This window comes from Chiloscyllium plagiosum, unplaced genomic scaffold (assembly GCF_037043375.1).
Source record: "Chiloscyllium plagiosum isolate Xiang-an unplaced genomic scaffold, Cpla_swu_hap1 HiC_scaffold_47, whole genome shotgun sequence".
NCBI classification, from domain to species: domain Eukaryota; kingdom Metazoa; phylum Chordata; class Chondrichthyes; order Orectolobiformes; family Hemiscylliidae; genus Chiloscyllium; species Chiloscyllium plagiosum.
This window is the reverse complement of record NW_028270185.1, coordinates 19,328,269-19,352,578: the sequence shown is the minus strand read 5'-3', so window position 1 is coordinate 19,352,578 and position 24,310 is coordinate 19,328,269. Positions and strand designations below refer to the sequence as shown.

The 24,310-nt window shown below is 43.9% G+C and overlaps 1 protein-coding gene and 1 long non-coding RNA gene across 2 annotated transcripts in view; one reads left to right on the top strand and one right to left on the bottom strand.

The window, feature by feature from the left end:
• LOC122542713 (homeodomain-interacting protein kinase 4-like) overlaps positions 1–13,170 on the bottom strand; it is a 36,436-nt gene extending 23,266 nt beyond the window's left edge. The window contains exon 1 of the mRNA XM_043680693.2: positions 12,600–13,170. Within this exon, the coding sequence (XP_043536628.2) occupies positions 12,600–13,116 (517 nt within the window). The 5' untranslated portion in view covers positions 13,117–13,170. The remainder of the gene's footprint in view (positions 1–12,599) is intronic.
• Positions 1–24,310, top strand: part of LOC148135998 (uncharacterized) — a 33,600-nt gene that overhangs the window by 3,633 nt on the left and 5,657 nt on the right. The window lies entirely within an intron of this gene.

The window sequence follows — 24,310 nt, the reverse complement described above, 5'->3', positions numbered from 1 at the left end:
TTCAAAGTGGAGTCGCAGGTAGATAGAATAGTGAAGAAGGCATTTGGTATTCTTTCCTTTATTGGTCAGAATATTGAGTGTAGGAGTTGGAATGTCATGGTGCAACTGTACAGGACGTTGGTTAGGCCACTTTTGGAATATTGCACACTATTCTGGCCTCCTTCCTATCGGAAGGATATTGTGAAACTTGAAAGGATTAAGAAAAGATTTACATGAACGTTGCCAGAGTTGGAAGGTTTGAATAATAGGGAGAGGTTGAATAGGCTGGGGCTGTTTTCCCTGGAGCGTCGGAAGCTGAGGGGTGACCTTATTGAGGTTTATAAAATCATGAGGGGCATGGATAGGATATATAGACAAAGTCTTTTCCCTGGGGTGCGGGAGTACAGAACTAGAGGGCACAGGTTTAGGGTAAGAGGGGAAAGATATAAAAGGGACCTAAGGGGCAACTTTTTCACACAGAGGGTGGTGCATGTATGGAATGACCTGCCAGAGGAAGTGGTATCAGCATTTAAAAAGCATCTGGACGGATATATGAATAGGAAGGGTTTGGAGGAATTTGGGCTGAGTTCTGGCAAGTGGGACTTGATTAGGTTGGGATATCTGGTTGGCATGGACGAGTTGGACCGTAGAATCTGTTTCTGTGCTGTACAACCCTATGACAGTATGATATGCAGGAGGCTGGAAGAACAGCGAAAACAGACAGCGTCAGGAGGTGGAGAAGTCAACGTTTCAGGTGTAACCCTTCTTCAGAACTCCTACCTTGGATTTCAGCATCTGCAGGTTTTTTGTCTCCCCCTAAAATAACGCGAGTTAGGTACCTACCCCTGTAAATAGTATGTGTTTCCTTTAAATAGCAGGTGTTAGATGGCTGTCCTTTTAAGTAGCACAAGTTACGTACCTGTCCCTTTAAATAGAGCACGTTGACTGCCCTTCCTTTGAGATAGCACAGTTTAGATCTCTGTCCCTTTTAACAGAGTGTTAGACCCCTGACCTTTTAACTAGCTCAAGATAGATGCCTATCCCTTTGAATACAGTGAAATTGATGCCTTTCCATCGAATGGAGGATTTAGATACCTATCCTTCTAAATAGCATGAGTTAGATTCCTGGGTGAAAGTGAGGACTGCAGATGCTAGAGATCAGAGTCAAAAAGTGTGGCGCTAGAAAAGCACAGCCGGTCAGGCAGCATCTGAGGAGCAAGGGAATCGACATTTCGAGCATAAGCTCTTCATCAAGCTGTTCATTTCCAGCCTCACACCTTTTGACTGAGTTATATTCCTGTCTTTTTAATAGTGCAAGATGAATATCTGTCACTTTAAAAAGCACAAGATCTAAATCATGCTCTTCAAAGCCTATCCCTTTAAATGGCAGGAATCAGGCACCCGTCCATTTAAATACAGGTCGTCCTGCCATTACATATGTTTCTTGTTTAGATTCCTGACCATTTAAATAGTGCAACTTACACACCTTTCCTTTTCAATAGCACACATTAGAAGCCTGTCCATTTAAGTATTGCAAGAGAGATTCGCGGTCCTTTAACTAGCGGGAGTTATATCCCCTCTCTTTAAATAGTGTAAATTTGATGGCTGCCCCTTTAAATAATGCTTGTTAGAAGCTCATGCCTTTAAATAGTGCAAATTGGTTGCCCTTCCCTTAAAAAAACTCAGGTTAGATGCCCTTGCTTTGAAGAGCATGAATTAGATCACTGTCCCTTTAAATAACATCACACAGGTTAGATGCCTATGCCTTTTAATAGTGTGAGTTAGACTCATGTCCAGATAAATAGCATCAGTTCAACGTCTGTTCTGTTAAATACAGGAAGTTAGCCACTTATCCCTCTAAAAAGCATGAGTTAGATATCTATTTAAATAATACAAATTGGATGCTTGTTTCCTTTAATAGCATACATTAAAAGACTGACCTTTAAATAGAATGAGAGATTCCCAGTCTTCTAACGAGCGGGAGTTATGTGCTTATCCTTTTAAATAGTGTGAATTTGATGCCTGCCCCTTTAAATGGAGCTCATTAGATGCCCGTGCTTGTAAAAGTGCAAGTTGGATGTCCTTTCCTTGAAATAGCACCATCCTTTTTAATAGCATGAGTTAGGTCACTGTCCCTTTAAATAAAGTGGGTTTGACACCTGTCCCATTAAATAGAGGGAGTTACATACCTGTCCCCCTAAGTAGTGTGAGTTAGATACCTGTCTCTTTAAGTAGCATAATTTAGATGTCTTTTTCTTAAAAAGCAGGTATTAGATATCTGTCCCTTTAAGTATCAGGGGCTAGATAACTGTTCACTTAAATAGCATGTGGTTGATGTCTGGCCCCTTAAATAGCGTGAGTTAGAGGCCAGCCCTTTAAATAAAGCGAATTAGCTATCTGGCTCTTTAAATGGTACAAGTTCAATGCCTGTTCCTTTAAACAATGAAATTTAGATGCGTGTCACTTAAAGAACGCAATTTAGTTTTGCATACCTTTAATTGGCATGAGTAACTCATCTGAATCACTAAATAATGCAAGTGAGATGCCCATCCTTTTAAAAAGTACAGGTTAGTTGCTGTCCCTTTAAATAGGGCAAAATTAGATGCCTGTATCTAGAAATAGTGTGAGTCCCATCCCTTGGAATAGCACAAGGTAGATGCCTGTCACTTTTAAAAACATGTTAGATGCGCATCCCTTTAAATATGACTAGCTGGATGCACGTCCCTTTAAATAGTGGGAGTTAGATACCTGTCCCTTTAAATAGACAAGTTCAATACCTGTGCTGTAAATACTGAGACTGAGATGCCTGTCTTTTTAAATAGCACGAGTTAGACGCCTGTCCTTTTAACCAGCAGAAGTTAGATGCCTATCCTTGTAAACAGCATAATTGGCACAAATTACATGTCTGTAGCATTAAAGAGTGCATTTTAGATACCTGTCCCTTTAAATACCACAGGACTGATGTCAATTCTTTTAAATAGTGGGAGTTAGGTGCCTGTCCCTTTAAATAGCACAAGTTCAATGCCTGTATTGTTAAATACTAGGACTGAGATGCTTGTCTCTTTAAATAGCACAGTTTAGATGTCTGTCCCTTTAAACAGTGGGTAATTGATGCCTGTCCTTTATTGGGGGCTAGATGCCTGTTCACTCAAACTGCACTGGGATAATGCCTGGGCCCTTACACAGCATGAGTTAGAGGTTTGTCCTTTAAGTAGTACATGTTAGGTATCTGTCTCTTTTAATAGTGCAAGTTATAAGCCTGTCCATTTAAATAGTGTGATTTACATGCTCGTCACTTAAAGAGTGCAATTTAATTTCTCATGTCTTTATTTGGTGCAAGTTATATGTCTGTGCCATTAAATAGGGCAAGTTAGATGCCTTTCCCTTTAGAAAGCACAGGTTAGTTGCCTGTCCCTCAAAACAGCTTGGATACCCGTACCTCTAAATACGAGTCAGATGCCTGTCACTTTAGAAAGAGCCTGGTACTTGTGTCTGCTTTTGAATAGTGCAGGATAGATGCCCATCTTTTTGAATTGCCCTTTTAAGATTCCTGGCCTTTTGGCTAAGATCAAGTGTAGTATCTGTTCCTATCAGTTGGTGTCAAGAGTGTGGTGCTGGAAAAGCACAGCAGGTCAAGCAGCATCCGAGGAGCAGGAAAATCAACATTTCGGGCAAAAGCCCTTCATCAGGAAATTCTTATCAGTTTGGTGTTGAATTGCGGGTCATTTGAGCTATTGAGATCGTTGCTCGATCATGAATGGATGTTGGAGAATCCTTGATTGAGCTGACCTGCTCTTGGTGGATCTTCATACTGGCTTTGGCCTGATGCCAATTAAGGGAAAAGCCAACCTGGAGCTATGGCCTCAGCAAGCACCCCTGACCCAGGCCAGGGAGTCCGGAACACAGTCAGGGTGATTGTGAAGAAGATGGAAGAAGGCACACCCATAGGTCAAACCTTCTTTGCACAGAGGATCTTACTGGATTGCGGTGGGTTCCAAGCAGCAGACACCAGGATTTCCCTGGTGGTGGATATTTTGATGTGTCCTTCAGGCGTGTGAAGTGATGTGAGTGTCTCCTGAAAGTATTTGAAGAGAAAGAACATGAGGCTCTCTTTTCCATCCTGACTGTGGTGCCATTGCGTGTCCTCCCTGCACAGAGGAGTTGGGTTGTTACAATTCATATGTACAACCCCCACATCCCAGCAGTAGGTGTCCTGACCTTCCTTGGAAGGTACATGCAGCTTGAAGGAGACAGCATGGGTGTCGCAGACCCTTTTAGAATCTGGACCAGGAGGTCAATGTGACCCTGATGGTGGAAGCCAGAGGGAACATCCTCCACCCACACTCCAGCTTCGTGATTGGAGGGAAGAGGCTACCTGAAGTATGAAGGGCAGCCTAGGGTATGCAGAATGGAAGGCAGGGTACATGGCAGCAGACTGTAAGGTGACCGTGTAGGAACTGCAAACAGGAAGGTCACCTGACCAATGACTGTAAGGAGTCTAAAAGCTGTAACCTGTGCAGGGGAAGTGGGCCACATGTACAATGCCTGGCCAAGATGGTGGAGTGAGGGGCACTTGCGTTCAGATGGCCAGAGGTGGCATTGTGAGCCATGGAGCCTCAAAGATCAGCAAGGCACCACCATCCAGTAAGGGAACTGAGACAAGAGGCACCCAGAAAGAAAGACAGGCTGGAGTGGAACAGATGGTAGCCGGCACAGGTACAGCAACCGACCCAAGCTCCAGCTGAGCAGACAGAGTCAATGAAGGAGGATGAAATGAATGAGGGGTGGGGAGTGGATACCAGTGAAATACAACAAGAAAATTAAAACCCGGCAGGCCCCTAGAGCCTCACAGCAAAGCAGATAGAGACAGCTACATGAGAATGACACTAACAGCTCCTCTGATGGCGAAGAGGGGTGGAAGGATGGCCATCATCAGAATTCCACACAGCCACCACTCTCTGGGTTAAGAAGTTTCTCCTCATCTCTGTCCTAAATGGTCTACCCTGTATTTTTAAGCTGTGTCCTCTGGTTCGGCACTCACCCATCAGCGGAAACATGTTTCCTGCCTCCAGAGTGTCCAATCCTTTAATAATCTTATATGTCCCAATCAGATCCCCTCTCAGTCTTCTAAACTCAAGGGAATACAAGCCCAGTCGCTCCAGTCTTTCAGTGTAAGGTAATCCCACCATTCCAGGAATTGACCTCGTGAACCTACGCTGCACTCCCTCAATAGCCAGAATGTCTTTCCTCAAATTTGGAGACCAGAACTGCACACAGTACTCCAGATGTGGTCTCACCAGGGCCCTGTACAGCTGCAGAAGAACCTCTTTGCTTCTATACTCAATCCTCTTGTTATGAAGGCCAGCATGCTATTAGCCTTCTACACTACCTGCTGTACCTGCATGCTTACCTTCATTGACTGGTGTACAAGAACACCCAGATCTCTCTGTACTGCCCCTTTACCTAAATTGATTCCATTTAGGTAGTAATCTGCCTTCCTGTTCTTGCCACCAAAGTGGATAACCATACATTTATCCACATTAAACTGCAACAAGGGATAGAGGGAGGAAATTAGAAATGTGGATTACAAAGTCTTGTCAAAGGTCATTGCCAACTAGGTCAGGTCTGCTCTGGGATTGGTGATTCACCCCAACCAAACTTGTGCTGTACCAGGCAGGAAGATTGCTGAGTCTCAGTCTCCTCAGGAATATAATCACCAACATGCAGGACAGCAGGCTATATACTTGCCTCATCACCCTGGACCAGGGGAAAGCCTTCGGCATGATATCGCACACCTATATGTGGGATATGCTCTTTAAATGGGCTTTGGGGCCAGAATCTGCAATTGGATCTGGCTGTTAGTGTAGTTTCAGTTAACGGGTGGAATCAGAAAGCTTTTCAATCAGATCTGGAGTCAGGCAGGGCTGCCCACTCTCCCCCTCCCTTGTTTGTGTGCTGTATAGAGCCATTTGCTGAGTCCATCAGGAAAGATGTGAGCCTGAGAGGAGTGACTATTCCTGGCAGCGGGGTCCTACAGGTTAAGGCCTTCCTGTACATGGACAACGTCGCCATTTTCTGCTCAGATTTGCTATCAGTGCACAGACAAATGTGCATCTGCGACCAGTTTGAACTGGCCTCGGGGGCTAAGGTAAATTGAGGCAAGATTCTAGATTAGAGTGGTGCTGGAAAAGCACAGCAGTTCAGGCAGCATCCGAGGAGCAGGAAAATCGACGTTTTGGGCAAAAGCCCTTCATCAGGAATAGAGGCCTGACGTCACGGCGTGTATTAAATTCATTGATGCTTGGGCGGAGGGGGATGAAGGTGAGGCTTTGCTGAGGACTGATCATTCATCCTCAGTGAGGTGGCGGTCTGGGGGAATGGTGAAAACTCAGCAGGGCTGGGAGCTGGGACCCGGGACCCGGTTTGGGTGTGGAGCTGGGAGTGGGGGCGGAGCCTGTAACTGGAGTGGGTGTGGTGGTGGGGGGAATGGGGGTGCAGTCATGAGCAGGGGTGGCGTTCCCCTCAGGGTTCTGGGGGGTGGGGATGGTGACAGTGGGATCTGCAGGGGGGCGTGTCAGCAGAATGCAGGTGGGTGGCGGTGGGGGCGGAAGTGGTGGCGAACACGACAGTTGGGGGGGGCAGAAGTCACTGATCATGTGATGTCAGCAATGATGTGAGGGGCGAAAGTGTGGTGCATGAGGAATTGTGAGGGGCGGCAGTGCCTGTGGAAGCGCCCATGATGGGGGCGGAAGTGATGTCATCGATCACTGTGGGGATGGTAGCTGCACCAGCCGCATGGCTAATGGTGTCTGAGCAGTTCCAGAGGCCAGGGGAATCTTCTGGAATGTTTGAAGACTGCTGGTTATGGAGGTGGGCAGATAAAAGTTTGTTGTACTTACAGTTTTTGACGTTTGAGATGGTGTTGAAATACTGTTTGTTGAGAGTATGAATTCTCCTGAGAATATAGTACAGAAGGAGTCCTTTGCAATTCTGAGAGAGTGTGGCCCTCAGCTGAGGCAGGGCTGACTGTAGAGAGGTTAGGTGCCTCTCTATTGCTGCAAGCGTGGAGCAGAGGATCGTGAAGGAGAACCATTGCTGGTGTTTTTGAATCTGTAGTCTGTACTGTTTGTCCTGTTCGGATCCGAACTCTGCTGGTTTAAAGGTGGTCCAAAGTCTGTGTGGGATGAGTTGGTTACGGAGGCAGGCACTGAGAAAGCAAATGTGGCTGTGCACTGTACAACTCCAACTGTTCCAGTCTGTTCCAGCATCTGCAGTCCTTGTTTTTTACCAAATTGAGGCAAGAGCGAGGTCATTCTCCATGGCGGGTAAAAACCTTATCATCAGGTGTGGTACTCTCAGTGTTGTTGTACATAATGCAGGTCTGGCCTATTCCCCAAACCTGTGCCGCTGTAGTCACCTCGGCCATCTTCCACTTCACTTCCGAAGGGACACCATGGACAAAGACCTGGACAAAGGGGAAAAAAAACACACCCAACGCTACCCTCACCCTGATGGCCACCTCTGCGTGTGGCTGCCTCAAGCTGTGCATGGATTTCCAGTACTCAAACACCAAGTGTCACTACGTACTGAGGTTCCATCCATGTCAATGCTACAGCACACACCAATGATTCTACTTCTTCAGAAGGCTAAGGAAATTTGGCATTTCCACAATGGATCTTACTGATTTTTATAGATGCACCATAGACAGCATTCTATCCGAATGCATCACAGCTTGGTATGGTAACTGCTTTGCCCAAGACCACAAGAAATTACAGAGAGTTGTGACTACAGCCCAGTCTGTCACAAAATCCAGTGTTCCTTCCATTGACTCCATCTATACATCCCACTGACCCGGGAAAGCAGCCAACATAATCAAAAACCCCTCCCATCCCAGTTTTGCTCTCTTCCACCTTCTTCCATTGGGCCGATGATAGAAAAGTTTGAAAACACCACGTAAACAGATTTAAGAAAAGCCTCTTCCCTGCTGTTATCAGACTTATGAACTGATCTCACAAATATTAGAATTGATCTTCCTCTGCATCTTTTCTGTAGGCGTAACACTACATTCTGCATTCTGTTCTCTTACCCTGATGTACTGAAATTGGCAGAGCACATGCTAGGATAGTTACGAAGCCACATGTGACATTTGTTTTCATCAGATGTGGCATAGAGAATAAGAGCAAGGAGATAATGTTGGAGTTGTACAGTGCATTGGTCAGGCCACAGCTGGAGTACTGTGTGTAGTTTTGGTCACGTCCCGACTGGAAGGATATGATAGAACTAGATGGGGTACAAAGGAGGTTCATCAAGATGTTGACTGGGATGGAGAAATTGAGCTATAAGGCTTGGACTGTTTTCTTTAGAGCAGAGAAGACTCAGAGAGGATCATGCTTGAGGTGTACAAGATTGACAGGGGTGTGGACAGAGTAAATAGAGAGCAGCTATTCCCCTTGGTTGAGGGGTCAATCACTAGGGAGCATAGTTTTAGGGTAAGAGGCAGGAGATTCAGTTGAGATTTGGGAAAAATCTTTTTCACTCAGCAGGTGGTGGGAATCTGAAATGTTGTACCTGGGAAGGTAGTGGAAACTGGAAACCTTACAAATTTAAAAAAAAAATTCAATAAGTACTTCAAATATCATATTCAAGGATATCGGATAATTGCAGGAAATTGGGATTAGCGCACTTTTACTGGTAGTTATGTCAGTGCAGACTTGATGGGCCGAGGAGCTTTTCTGCGCTCTATGAATTCTACGTATCTGTGAATCTTGTGTCACAGTGGTAGTGCCTCCCCCTACCGCCAGATCTAGAAGGCCCAGTTTTAAGATCCACCTCTCCAGAAGTGTTTAATAACATCTTTGAACAGGTTGATTAGGAAAAATAGGTGAATGAAAATTTAGAGGGATAGGCTACTTTCTAACTGGGGAAAGACTTTGGAAATCTAAAACACAGTGGGACTTAGCAGCACTAGTTCAGGATTCTGTTAAGATTAACATGCAGGTTTTGTTGGCAGTTAGGAAGGCAAATATATTATTGGCATTCATTTCAAGAGAGTTGGAGTACAAGAGCAGAGATGTACTGCTGAGGCTGTACCAGGCTCTGATCAGACCGCATTTGGAACACTGTGAGCAGTTTTGGACCCCATGCCTGACCATTTAAATGGAAGTTAGGTACCTGTCCTTTTAAATAGTACAATGTACATTTTTGTTCCTTTAAATAGTGCAAGTTAGATGCCTGTTCATTTAAATTGTGCAAGTTAGATGCCCCTCCATTTAATTGGCTCAAGTTAGGTGCCATCCTTTTAATCAATAGATGTTACATACCTTCCCTTTAAATAACACAAATTAAATGCCTGTCCCTTTAAATAATGCAAGTTGAATGTACTTCACTTTAAGTAGAACAGTTTATATACTTACCCCCTTAAATAGCGTTAATTAGATTCCCATAATTTAAATAGTGGGAGTAAGATGCCTGCCCCTTTAAATAGCACATATTACAAGATTGTTCTTGTAAACAACAAAGGTTAGATACCCATCCCTTTAAATAGCAAAAGTTAGATAACTTTCACTTTAAATTGCTCAAGTTACATGCCTGTCCCTTTAAATAGTGTTGATTAGATGCCTGTCCCTTTTAAATAGTGTGAGTTGTATGCCCATCACTTTAAAAAGCGCAAGTTGGAATCCTGTACCTTTAAAAATGATAGATGCCTGTCCCTTTAAATAGCATCAGGGACTTGCCTGCTCCCTTTGTATAGTACAAGTTAGATGCCTGTAGTGGTGGAGTAATTAAAATGCCTGTCACTTTAAATAGCACATGTTAGATGCCTGTCCCTTTAATAGCACCAGTTTGATACCCATCCCTTTAGATAGTGCAAGTTAGATACCCATCGCCATTTAGATGCTGGTCCTTTTAAAGAGCAGCCGTTGTATAGCCATCACTGTAAATAGCACAGGGTTGATTCCCATACCTTTAAATAGTGTGAGTTAAATGTCTGTCCCTTTAAATGGCATCTATTAGATTCCCATTCCTTTAAATAGTACAAGTTTGATGACTGTCCCATTAAAAAGAGCAAGTTAGATACCTATCCCTTTAAATACTGCATGTAGGATGTTCTTCCCATAAGCTAGTTTCAGTTCAATTCCTGTCCCTTTAAATAACACCAGTTAGATGCCTGCCACTTTAAATTCTGCAAGTTACATAGCTGTCCCTTTAAATAACCCAAGTTGGGTACCCTTCCCATTAAACAGTGCATGTTAGAGGTCTGTCCCTTTAAATAGCACAAGTTAGATCCCTGTTCTTTAAATAGTGTGAGTTTGGTGTCTGTCCCTTTAAATACTGTAAGTTAGGTTCTTGTCCCTTAAATAGCACACATTCGATGTCTGTCCCTTTAAAAAATGCAAGTTACACACCCTTTAATTAGACACCGTTCCTGTCTTTGGTTCTCAGATTGCCAGCATCTGCAATTCTTTGCTTTCTTTGTGTATTCCATACAATGTTTCTCAAGAGCAAAAGAGTCTTACTCTTCTAAGGATCAGCTAGCAATACGGGAGACTGAACAGCCACAACCCGCGAGACAGGGCAGCCTCTAACAGCGTAGTGTGTAGTCCCTCCATGCCCAGGAGAAAAAAAGAGAATCTCTCTGGAAGCTTGGAAACAGCACAGCGCATGATGATGGTTCAAAGCCAACATTGACATTACAGACTCCAGCCTCCAGTGTCTCTGTCAAATCGAGAGTCTACCAGTGCAAACCCATCCATCCAATCAGCACATGATGGTCTCAATGTTGAAGAAGATCCCTCAGCCCATTGTGTCTGACTGCCTCTTTGCAAAACAATCCAAAACAAATGGCACTGTCCTTCTCTCTCCCTGAGCCGAGTATTATTCCCAAATCAATCGCACTTCCCTGTGCTCTCATTGTCCACACTCCCTACCTTGGCATCATCTCAAACACAAGCTGGCTTCTCTGTCCCCCAAAAAGTTCTGTCTCAATCCAATACTAATTACATGCCCCATCCTCTTCCCTTTCTATTTTTCTGATTTAACATATGCACTGGTCTTTCCCAACCACTTGCTGCATGTATTACATGTTCCGTTGCCTGGTTATGGAAGGAGATTTAATCTACTCATTGAATGTCAATACAGTCTGAATGGCCTACTTCTGCCCCTTTGTCCTCTGGTCTTATGCTTTACTGTTTCTCAATGACAAATTTAACTTGTGACTTCTTTTCAGTAACTCCCTAACAGATGAATATAGTCTCACTGTTTATTCAATCAAACCCTTTCATTGGCTTCATTAATAAGAGCAGGGAGATGATGTTGAATTAATATAAAACACTTGTTAGACCTCAGCTGGAGTATTGCGTAGAGTTGTGGGCATCACATTATAGGAAAGATGTGAATGCATTGGAGAGAGTGCAGAAATGATTTACAAGAATGGTTCGAGCAATGAGGAACTTCAGTGATGAGGATAGATTGAAAAAGTGGGACTGCTCTTGGACAGAAGGTTGAGGAGATCTGATAGAGGTTTTCAAAATCATGAGAAGGTTGGATAGAGCAGATAGGAAGAAACGGTTCCTGCTTGTAAAAGGAAAAGGAACAAGAGGGCATAGATATAAAATGATCTCCAAACAAAGCAAGGGTTACACGAGGACAAGCTGTTTCACACAGCGAGCTGTTAGGGTATGCAATGCACTGCCTAGAAATGTGGAGGAGGCAGGTTCAATTGAGGCATTCAAGAGGGCCATTAGATGATTCAATGGATGAAAGTAATGTGGAAGTATTTGGGGAAAAGGTATGAGATTGGCATTCTGTAATGACGCCCATTTAATGAATCAGTGCAGGCAAGATGGGCCAAATGGCTTCCTTCTGTACTGTGACGATTCTCTGAGTCTGTGAAGGAAAACCCCTTTGTTAAACCTCTTATTAGTCAAGATGCAAACTACTAGATTATGTCTCATCTGAAGTGAAAAGGTAAGGCACGTCAAACTGGAACAATGGGATGATGCCAAGGTTCAGTTTTAAAGATCAGTGGGTTACAGGAAGAAAGGGATTATAGGAATGAAGAGAATGAGAGATGCAATGCGTTTTGACTTCAAAAAGGAGGATACTTGAAGCTGCTCAGTTTTGAAATTCTATATTTTCATCCTTGTTTTCAAATCTCTCCACACCTTGCCCCCTCCCTAACTCTATAACCTCCAGATCTCTACAACCCTCCTTGATTTCTTCTGATTCTAGCCTCTTGTACATTTTAATTGCTCCACCACGAAAGGACACACTATCAGCTGCCTGGGGCCTTAAAGTCTGGAATTCTCTCCCTAAACCCCTTGGTCTATCTTCCTCTCAGATGTTCCTCCCCCTTTGACTGACTATTTGGGCACCTATCCTAATAAAGATGTGTCTCAGTGTCTGATAATGTTCCCATGAAGCTGACTTGGAACACTGCACTGCATTAAAGGTACTGTATAAATGCTACCATTGTTGTTGTTGGAAGACATTTGGAAATTCTTCTTTAGATCTGCGCACAGCGTCATGGGCTGGCACTGTAAGTCTGATAACCATCAGGTTGGGAGCTCACTCAGGCACAGCCAAAGGTCAATAAATAGGGAGCTAGCACGTACTCCTACCTTTAACATACCGCACCTCATGAAATATGCTTGCGGATCCAAAGTCGATCACTTTCACACGGAAAGGAAATCGCTTCTGGTCAATGATCATGATATTCTCTGGTTTGAGGTCAGCGTGGATGATTGACAGGTCCTTAAGTTTCTGGAGTGCCCTCAGGACCTGGGTGGTAATTGTCCGTATGTGCCTGGCTGGGAGAAGGGCAAAGTTGTTCTCCTTCTGGAACTCAAATATGTTCTGTTCCATGAGCTCAAACACCAAGTATGACTTTACGTCATCATGGAAACACTCATAGAATCGGATGAAGTGGTATTGATCAGGGTCCACTGACCCCAGTACTCTTAACATTTTTAATTCGTTTTTGATGATACGAGCTCGGTATGAGTCACTTTTGAGGATCTTGATGGCAACAAAATGGCCGGTGCTCCTCTTCCAGCACTTTGCCACCTCGCCAAATGTCCCTTTGCCCAGAATCTGAATAATGTCATAGGTGTCTGTTTCAGAATGGATGACAGACATTTTCAGTAGTCTTCTGGCCTTCGCCCTCTGCCTCAGTTGAAGATCAGCCAACTGGTATCCAACAATAGAAGCTTTAGGGTGTAATAATGGGGCCATTGTTACCAAGCCAGGTTCTAGGTGCTGTTGCCCAAGGCTCCCAGAGCCTGAGGAACATCGGCACAAATGTGGATCAAGAATGGCAACACCTCCGACAACAACTCTAGTCAGAGCTACCTCCCCATCTCACAATGTAACTGTAGAGAGCAGCTTTTGCGAAATAACTGCGAGTGAATTTCCCTTACACTTGATACCAGTAAGCCCGAGCAAACTATTGCAGTTCTGCCGTGTCCAACACATCATTCCTGGACTGAAAGCACATATTCCTTGTACTGAGGTAAGAAGGTTGACCTGCTTACTCGGGGCTGTTTTATGGGAAGACTAACAACTTCCGAATGTTATATCTCCATATGAGCCAAATGTGGCAAGGAAGAGAGAGGCTGACAATTGTCAATTTCCACTCATTGTCAAAATATTTCTGCCATTCCCAACATCAATTTCATTAAAGTGGCATCTTGATGTTCATCATTAAGCTGCTCCATTGAAAAATTATTTGTCCATGAAAGTTCCTACAGCGCATTTAATCTAGGAATTAATCCATAACTAATCAGTGTGAACATTGTTTACGACGTTTGATCAATCTCTCTTGCCCAGAAAGCGGATAATTCAGTTTTGCAAATACTGGTCAGAAACAGACCAGTCAGACTTTATAAACAGCTTGTGTTCCACTGGAGCTTCCTCCCAACCTGCCTCCCTTCACAGAATCACCAATGTGATTCAGAAAAAAGATTTCACCCAAAAGATGGTGGAAGTCTGAAACGCACAGCCTGAGAGGGTAGTTGAGGTGGGAAACCCCAAAACCTTTCGAAAATATGTGCACAAGCACTTGAAATATCATAACAGTCAAGGCTATAGGCTAGTGGGACTAGCATAGATAGGTTGATGCAGACCTGATGGGCTGAAGGGCCTCTTCAGTGCTGTATGACTCTATGACTCTCTGACCCTGATCTAATAGGATCAGGCATGTTGACACTGGGTGAGAGCAGAATTGAGCATGATGCCACTGTGGTGGTGGAATTGTCATAGGAGTTCTTTCTGTAGACTCACAAGGGAAGTTTGGCCAATTGTGAGAGCTGTAGGGTCCACAGAACCTATATCCAAGCAACAGCCAGCATTCCAGGTGAGGGTCAAGGGATAATGAGGAGTACAGATAGTAATTAAATGTTTAAGAGAAGATGTCCACTCTGCAGGGGACTGAGGCCCTGCTTCCTGGTCAGTGCACAGTGCCTCCCAGTAAAATGCTTTCTCAGCGAAATCCTACTGCGATTAAACATCACCGATTGGTGCTAATTTTAGCCCGCACTGGCATTGACGGAGCCTTTCCTGCTTGTTCTCAGAAGTGGTAATGACTCCTGAGATTAGGCAGGATGGAAGCTCCTCAACAATGACTTCATTTTAAATTTGGCTGTGTGAGATTCCAAACTCAGAATAATTCATTATGTGTCTGTGGGAGACCAGCTTCTGAACTTTGTTTTCCTTGTGTTGATGCAGTTCAGACAACTTGGCAAAAATAAACTCACACTTTACGACAAAATCTGGTTCCGCCAGGGCCGCTTAGCTCCTGACCTCATTACAGCTTTGGTTCAAACATGGACAAAAGAGCTGAATTCCAGAGGGGAGGTGAGAGGGACACCCTTTGACATCAAGGCTGAATTTGACTGAATGTGGCATCAATGAGCCTGAGCAAAACTGATTTCAATGGGTATCAAGGATCAAATTCTCCAGTGGTTGGAATCATGCCTGGCACAGATGGTTATGGTTATTGGAGGTCAGTCATCTCAGCTCTAGGACATCTCTGCAAGAGTTCCTCATGGTAGCGTCCGAGGGCCAAATATCATCAGCAATGACCTTCCCTCCACCATAAGGTCAGAAGTGGGGATGTTCACCGATGATTGCGCAATGTTCAGCACCATTTGCGATGACTCAGACACTGAAGCAGTCTTTGACCAAATGCAACAAGATCTGGAAAATATCCAGCCTGGGCTGAAAAGTGGAAAGCAACATACAGACTACACCAACTCCAGGCAATGACCACAAGTGACAATCTAACCACTATCCCTTGACAGTCAATGGCATTACCATCACAGAACCACCCACTATGAATATCCTAGGGATCACCATTGATCAAAAATTTAATTAGACCAGCCATATAAATCCGGTTAGTACAAGAGCAGATCAGAGGTTGGGAATTTGTGGGCTTGTGGCGCAACGCCAGCATGTCTGACTCCAAATCAGAAGGTTGCGTGTTCAAATCACGTCAGGCTCACTGTGCTTAATTGAAACAAAATTTTTCGTGTTTGCAGGCAGCACGGTGGCTCAGTGGTTAGCACTGCTGCCTCACAGCACCAGGGTCCCAGGTTCGATTCCAGTCTGTGTGGAGTTTGCACATTCTCCCTTTGTCTGTGTGGGTTTCCTCCGGGTGCTCCAGTTTCCTCCCACAATCCAAAGATGCACAGGGCAAGTGAACTGGCCATGGTAAACTGCCCATAGTGTTAGGTGCATTAGTCAGAGGGGAAACGGGTCTGGGTGGGTTGCTCTTCGGAGAGTCGGCGTGAACTGGTTGGTTCAAAGGGCCTGTTTCCATACTGTAGGGAATCTAATTTAATCTAATTCTGCAGCGAATAACTCAACCCAGACTCTCCAAAGCCAGTTCACCATCTACAAGCCTGAAATGAGGACTGATGGGATACTCTCCACTTGCCTGGATGAGAAAAGCTCCAACAACACTCCAGAAGTGTGACACCAACCAAGACAAACCAGCCCGCTTGATCAACACCTCATCAACCACAATAAATATTCACTCCCTCCTTCACCGAAGTTCAGGAGCAGCAGCGGTGCCATCTACAAGGCACACAACATAGGGCCAGCCTGCCACAGAAAACATCACTCCACCGCCTGGCTGAACTGGAAGGAGCCTGCAGTACTTGACAGAGCATGTCCTGATTTATGGTATTCTGCTTCATACTACAGCATTCCTGACTGCTACTGTTAGATGGAACCCTGCACTTGGATATCACTCACTGAACAATTCAGTGCACAACCGATATCAGGTAGCCAGTCAAACATGGAATGCGGCTTGTTTATATTTGATGGAAATGATACAAACTCATTCTCTGCAAACAAAAAGAAAACTTTTAGGCCTTGCTCCTTTCTTGAACCACCTGGAAGCTGAGGAAGCTTACAGTTTGTCTCTTCCATAGCATCACATTGGAATTGGCTTCCCATACTTTCAGCACCCCTTACCTTCTGTAGCAAACATTGTTGCAATCATTTCAAACTTGGCATTCTTGCATTTGTCCTGATGAGTGTTAGATTTTTGACACTGTGTCTCTCCTTTCAGCAATATTCAAGCAGTTTAATGGAGTGTCAACCTTTACCTCAAGGAGGTTGAAGTATAAAGGGGTGCTAGTCAGAACCGATTTGGGCTCAGTTCTGGACATTACACTCAGGAAAGATATTCCAGTCCAGAAGGAGGCCATTTGACTTATCCTGCCTGTGCTGTTGTAACAATTCACCTCACGCATCTCTCTCCAGCTTCTCCCCGCTTTTCCTTTTCAGTTTGTAATCAAATTCCCCAACAGATTGGCCTTGAAAGAGTAGAGCACAGAGTGACCAGAACAATCCCAGAGCTAAAAGAGTTACTTTATGAGGACCAGTTGCAGATTGTGTTGCACTGTGTGTAGATACTTAAGGAATGATCAAATTGAAGGTGAGTAAATGGAGTTGGGGCACAAATTAGATGTGACTTGAACCAGTGATGGAATGCATTGAAGGGGCTGAATGGCTCCTCTTTCATAGAGATGTACAGCATGGAAACAGACCCTTTGGTCCAACCCGTCCATGCCGACCAGATATCCCAACCCAATCTACTCCCACCTGCCAGCACCCGGCCCATATCCCTCCAAACCCTTCCTATTCATATACCCATCCAAATGCCTTTTAAATGTTGCAATTATACCAGCCTCCACTACTTCCTCTGGCAGCTCATTCCATACATGTACCACCCTCTGTTTGAAAAAGTTGCCCCTTAGGTCTCTTTTATATCTTTCCCCTCTCACCCTAAACTTATGCCCTCTAGTCTGGACTCCCTGACCCCAGGGAAAAGACTTTGTATATTTATCCTATCCATACCCCTCATAATTTTGTAAACCTCTATAAGGTTACTCCTCAACCTCTGACGCTCCAGGAAAAACAGCCCTAGCCTGTTCAGCCTCTCCCTATAGCTCAAATTCTCCAACCCTGGCAGCATCCTTGTAAATCTTTTCTGAATCCTTTCAGGTTTCACAACATCTTTCCGATAGGAAGGAGACCAGATTTGCATGCAATATTCCAACAGTGGCCTAACCAATATCCTGTACAGCCGCAACATGACCTCCCAACTCCTGTACTCAATACTCTGACCAATAAAAGAAAGCATATCAAATGCCGCCTTCACTATCCTATCTGCATGCGACTCCACTTTCAAGGAGCTATGAACCTGCACTCCAAGGTCTCTTTGTTCAGCAACACTCCCTAGGACCTTACCATTAAGTGTATAAGTCCTGCTAAGATTTGCTTTCCCAAAATGCAGCACCTCGCATTTATCTGAAATAAACTCCATCTGCCACTTCTCAGCCCATTGGCCCATCTGGTCAAGACCCTGTTGTAATCTGAGGTATCCACTTCGTTGTCCATTACACCTCCAATTTTGGTGTTATCTGCAAACTTACTAACTGTACCTCTTATGCTCGCATCCAAATCATTTATGTAAATGACAAAAAGTAGAGGACCCAGCACCGATCCTTGTGGCACTCCACTGGTCACAGGCCTCCAGTCTGAAAAATAACCCTCCACCACCACCCTCTGTCTTCTATCTTTGAGCCAGTTCTGTATCCAAATGGTTAGTTCTCCCTGTATTCTGTGAGTTCTAACCTTGCCAATCAGTCTCCCATGGGGAACCTTGTTGAACGTCTTACTGAAGTCCATATAGATCATATCTACCACTCTGCCCTCATCAATCTTCTTTGTTACTTCTTCAAAAAACTCAGTCAAGTTTGTGAGACATGATTTCCCACACACAAAGCCATGTTGACTATCCCTAATCAGTCCTTGCTTTTCCAAATACATGTACATCCTGTCCCTCAGGATTCCCTCCAGCAACTTGCCCACCACCGACATCAGGCTCACTTGCCATAGTTCCCTGGCTTGTCCATACCACCCTTCTTAAACAGTGGCACCACGTTAGCCAACTTCCAGTCTTCCGGCACCTCACCTGTGACTATCGATGATACAAATATCTCAGCAAGAGGCCCAGCAATCACTTCTCTAGCTTCTCACAGAGTTCTAGGGTACAACTGATCAGGTCCTGGGGATTTATCCACCTTTATGCATTTCACGACATCCAGCATTTCCTCCTCTGTAATATGGACATTTTGCAAAGTGTCACCATCTATTTCTCTCCATTCTCTATCTTCTATATCCTTTTCCACAGTAAATGCTGATGCAAAATACTCGTTAGTATCTTCTCCCATTTTCTACGGCTCCACACAAAGGCCACCTTGCTGATCTTTGAGGGGCCCTATTCTCTCCCTAGTTACCCTTTTGTCCTTAGTGTCTTTGTAAAAACCCTTTGGATTCTCCTTAATTCTATTTGCCAAAGCTGTCTCATGTCCACTTTTTGCCCTCCTGATTTCCCTCTTAAGTATACTCTCCTACTGCCTTTCTACTCTTCTAAGGATTCACTCGATCTATCCTGTCTATATCTTACATATGCTTCCTTCTTTTTCTTAACCAAACCCTCAATTTCTTTAGACATCCTGCATTCCCTCCACCTATCAGCCTTTCCTTTCACCCTAACAGGAATATACTTTCTCTGGATTCTCGTTATCTCATTCCTGAAGGCTCCCCATTTTCCAGCCATCCCTTTACCTGCGAACATCTGCCCCCAATCATCTTCAACGTTTCTCAGCCGGATTCCTTGGCTTGGAGTTGCTGATTGCACTGTTTGTTGCAACAGTCTTTTCAATTCAAATGCATCCAATTTTCCAACAAGGACAATGAAGTGATAAACACAGGAAATTTCCAACAGGAAGATACCATTCATTTCAACAATTCCACTCCTGTTTGATTGATGTCAGTCCCAGATCTCCCCTTTCACTTCATCCCTGCTTTAACAAGTTAAAAGCTGTTTTAAAATACTAGCACATACAAATCTCACCCTTTTCTCTGCAGAGGGATGAGGAACAAGAACTTGCTGTTCACTGGCCAGACGCCTTGGCCACAGCCTGTGTGCAGCTGTCAACTGCATATTGTCCAGCATCAAAGAAACAGTGAGGGTATTTCCTGAGCCACAAGGTTAGAATAAGTCAACATTCACATTTCCTGAGGTTTTTATATATTTAAATCTATAAAGAGAAAGTCTCAGTTTCTGATTTCTCTAAGATGCTGCCCCTGCCATGGGTTGGAATCAGAATGAAACAGCAGAGAGTGGATACAGACTGAGCAGCGGACAGTGAGAGACAAATAGCAAAGTGTTGAGAGGAAAAGTTCTCAGGCAGGTTTTGTCTGCACTTAGGTAAATATACGGAGTGGAACAAATAAGGTTATAGACACAGATTTTGACTTTGGTTTAGTGTTATAGGAACTATGTCACAGTGAATAACTCATCTTCTGATTCCATAAAGGCTTTCCATAAAATACTGGGTTCTGGATTAGTGGTGCTGGAAAAGCACAGCTGTTCAGGCAGCATCCGAGGAGCAGTAAAATCGACGTTTCGGGCAAAAGCCCTTCATCAGGAATACAGGCCTGATGAAGGGTTTTTGCCCGAAACGTCGATTTTACTGCTCCTCGGATGCTGCCTGAACTGCTGTGCTTTTCCAGCACCACTAATCCAGAATCTGGTTTCCAGCATCTGCAGTCATTGTTTTTACCCATAAAATACTGTGCACAAGTCAAGAGTGTGATAATGATTGACTTGTATTTATATAGCACCTTTATTGAGATGTTTCAAAGCTTCTTAAAGCCAATTATGTACTTTTGAAAAGTAACTACTACTATGTAGTTAATGGGGCAGTCAATGTGTGCACATGTAAGGTCCCAAAACCAATATCGTGATAATGACCGGATCATCTTTGCTGGGACAATCCCCACTTGTCTGGATGAGTTCAATTCCAACATCACTCAAAAAACTCAACACCATTCAGGGCAAAGCAACTTGTTTGGCAACTGAAACATCCATTCCTTCCATTATCGATGCTCAGTTACAATTGAGATTAGATTAGATTAGATTAGATTAGATTAGATTAGATTACTTACAGTGTGGAAACAGGCCCTTCGGCCCAACAAGTCCACACCGTCTCTGGCGCTGTGAGGCAGCAGTGCTAACCACTGTGCCACCGTGTCGCCCATTATGCACTGCAGCAACTTACCAAGGCTCCTTAGATAGCACCTTCCAAAATAATAATCATTCAAAACTGTAAGGATAAGGGCTGCAGATATGCTTTAGAACACCACCTGCTGCAAGTTCCCTCTGAACCATTCACCATCCCGACTTGGAAATATAACCCCCATTCCTTCACGGTCACTGGGTCACAATTGTGGTGGCGTTATGGGTGACCCTACAGCACAGGGGCTGCAGTGTCCAAGAAGTCAGCTCACTACCACCTTCTCAAAGACAACTAGGGACGGGCAATAAATGCTGGCCCAACCACTGACACCCACATCCCACAAATGAATTTTAAAAATGTACTAACCTAGAGGACAGTCAACCCTTGGGAGTTGGAAAAGGATCTAGATTCTACCTTGAGAATTAAAATCAGGTACAGGAAGGGGAATGTCAGCAAAGAATGACCTTCAGGGGATAACAGTTCAGATCTGAATATTTCTTTAAAGGTCAATGGAGGCATTTGTTGTATATGGTAGTTGTTACCTGAAAGGGTTACCTGACATCTGAAAGCCATGATGTGAAGCTGCTGGTGTTGAACTGGGTTGGACAATGCAGAGTTGCCGAACAGAGGCTGATAGCCATGTTTGGTACACATGAGGACAGGATCTTGGGTTCATATCACAATACAGGTGACCCCACTACACTATGCACTCACACACATACACATGGACACACACACACACACACATCTTCTCTCATACACACACACTCGCACTCACAATCTTTCACGGGCATATACCCCCTCACACTCACGCGCACTCCATCTCAAGCATTGCGTGCGCGCGCACACACTCACTTTGCATGCTCTCACGCACTCTTCCTCACACATGCACATAGCCACACACTCTCTCACACATATGCACACTCTCTCTCTCTCTCTCCCCCACACACACATATAAATCTATAAGATGAATTTGCATTTGCAGATTTGAATTTGCAGATCTGTTTTGTTCAAAAAGCACACAATCTGTAGACATTCAGTCAATGGAGCATTTTATAAATTCCTACTTTGGAAATAAAATCAGTTTGGCTCCAGGCTACAATCAGACTTGAAACATGGCCTCACATCTAAAATGCATTGTCTGACCTGAGGTGTCACCTTTATTCTGATAAACCTCAAGTTATCTTGGGGCAGGGATCTACATTTTAATCAATCGAACCTGTACCACCATTCTAACTGATTAAAGACTTAATAGCCATCAAGGTTTGTTCAATCCATTCCCATAAGTTGTATGACCCTTTGATCTTTTACTATAAATTCTGTGTCTGATATATTCTGTCTTGCTAGCTGCCTGAGGAAGGAGTGGGGTCTCCGAAAGCTTGCGGTTTCAAATAAATCTGCTGGACTATAACCTGGTGTCATGTGATTTTTGATATCTGAAAAAACTAACTGACATCACAAGATAAGTTTTGCCCATCAGAATGTAAAGTTCTGGTGGGGCTCTTGTGACACCATAGTAGTGTCCCTACCTCTGAGTCAGGAGACCCAGGTTCAAGTCCCACCCATTGCTCCAGAGATGTATAATGACATCTTTGATTGGGTTGATAACAAAATATCTATATTGGACTGGTCCTGGGAGGTAGACTGCTGTGTGTACCAAATTGTTTCAATCGCAGTAATGTGCACTTACTCTTATGTTGACCCTGCTGTCTCACACGAGACTCTCGTGAATCTCAAATGTAATATGACTAGCTATTAAGTAAGACCTAATAAAGCTTTCCTGTTCTTCCAGATTATGCTTATCTTCCAGGCAAAGCCATTATATGGCATTCCACCCAACTTGGTGTCTGTAGCTTAGAAAAATGCTAATCAGAAGAAGTATAGGCAGTGCCATCCTCCTGAAATACCCTCATGGTTAGCCACAGCAATCTAAGGTATGAGACTGGGATCCAAAAGATATTGCAATTTCGTGACTGAAAGGTAACAGAAAATAGCAGTTTATGGCAATAATCATGTGAAACTAAAATTGGTTCTGCTCCCATTTTCAGCAGTGCTGGTTTGTGATTTGCGATATGCCTGGTTCTTTTGACACCTGCCACGTATGAACTTTTTGCTGCCTCTTTGTCTTCCTGCTTGCTGAATGTGACCTGTGTTGTCAGTTGGTTAAACATTCAGTGGGAGTCCCAGCAGCATGGGTCTGGGGTCAGCCACTCAGATGAAGAAAGGCTGCTCACAGCCAGATTGTTAGAGATACAAACATAAATCTGGCTGCTATCTGTTTATCTGTGGAGATGCACATTGAATTTGTAAAGATCTCTTGTAATTTCTCCTTGAGACATTAGGTGAATCCACAAAGATAGTGATGGGTCTTTATATCCATTTTAAAGACATAATGTCTCAGTGGTTAGCACTGTTGCCTCACAGCCCCAGGGATCTGTGTTCAATTCCCACCTCGGGCAACTGTCTGCACATTCTCTCCATGTCTGCACGGGTTTTACTCCTGGTGCTCCAGTTTCCTCCCACAGTCCAAAGATGTGCAGGTTAGGCAAATTGGCCAGACTAAATTACCCATAGTGTTCAGGGATGTGTAGGCTAAGTGGATTAGCTGCAGGAAATGCTGGGTTACAGAGGTATGGGTCTGGGTGGGATACTCTTCAGAGGGTTGGTGGACTTGATGGGTCAAATGGCCTGATTCCCTAATGTACTGATTCTACGATATCCTACTATAACAGGTTTCTGTATTATACATAATACTATAACTTAATATATGGTACTTAATCAATTATCAAATGTAGTTTACAGTTTGCTTTTGTTTGAAAATATGTGGCATATCCTATTAGTTAATTGCTGAGAGTTCTGATCCTTTTAAATATTTATGGAATCTAACAGGATCACAACAAAGTTAATAACTGGAAATTGGGTCTAAAGGGAAAACTAATTCAAAGTTTGCAAATGCTAAAACAGATGAGGATCAAATAAACAATGCGAAAGCTGGTACTGGCTCCTTATTTACTCTGACAGTTTTGTTCCTGATCTGGAACACATTGGTCAAAGGAGGGCATAGACAAGTGCTGTAATGGGTGGACAGAGGGAAGTTTAAGCTTTATAGAATATGGAGAAAGTGAGGACAACAGATGTTGGAGATCAGAGTCGAAAAGTGTGGCACTGGAAAAGCACAGTAGGTCAGGCAGCATCCGAGGAGCAGGAAAGTTGTAGAACATGGGACTAATTAATATGATCATCAGTATGACTGTAACGGGGAAGATTCTAATAGGTTCTGCTGGACAGTGCCTCTGTACCTATGTGAAGAGTTTTATGACTGTTAACTAGTTTGTGCTAGTATGGTGTCTAGTCCTCATTTGGCTAATTCTTCTAGAATTGGTCCATGACAATGCTACATGGTGGCAATAATGGCATGCAGTCTGTGAGCCATTTAGGATAGAGTCTCCAGTCAAGGTTGGAAAAGGGGTGAAGCTCTTTTGACCTGACACATTGTATTTGAGAAAACACCCATGAGCAATCATTGAAATTACTCACTGATGCTGGATATTTTTGGGAGCTGACTGGAAGTGCATAAAATGATAGAAAATGCTCCTACAGCACACAGAGAGCTTCAGCCAAACCACATTTTGGATCAACTAGTGCCACCCTCTTCTACAGGTACTTGACCAGCTCTGGACTCCCTGAGAAACTCGACAAGGACCTTGATCCCGTGTTGGTGTTGGCAGCAGTAC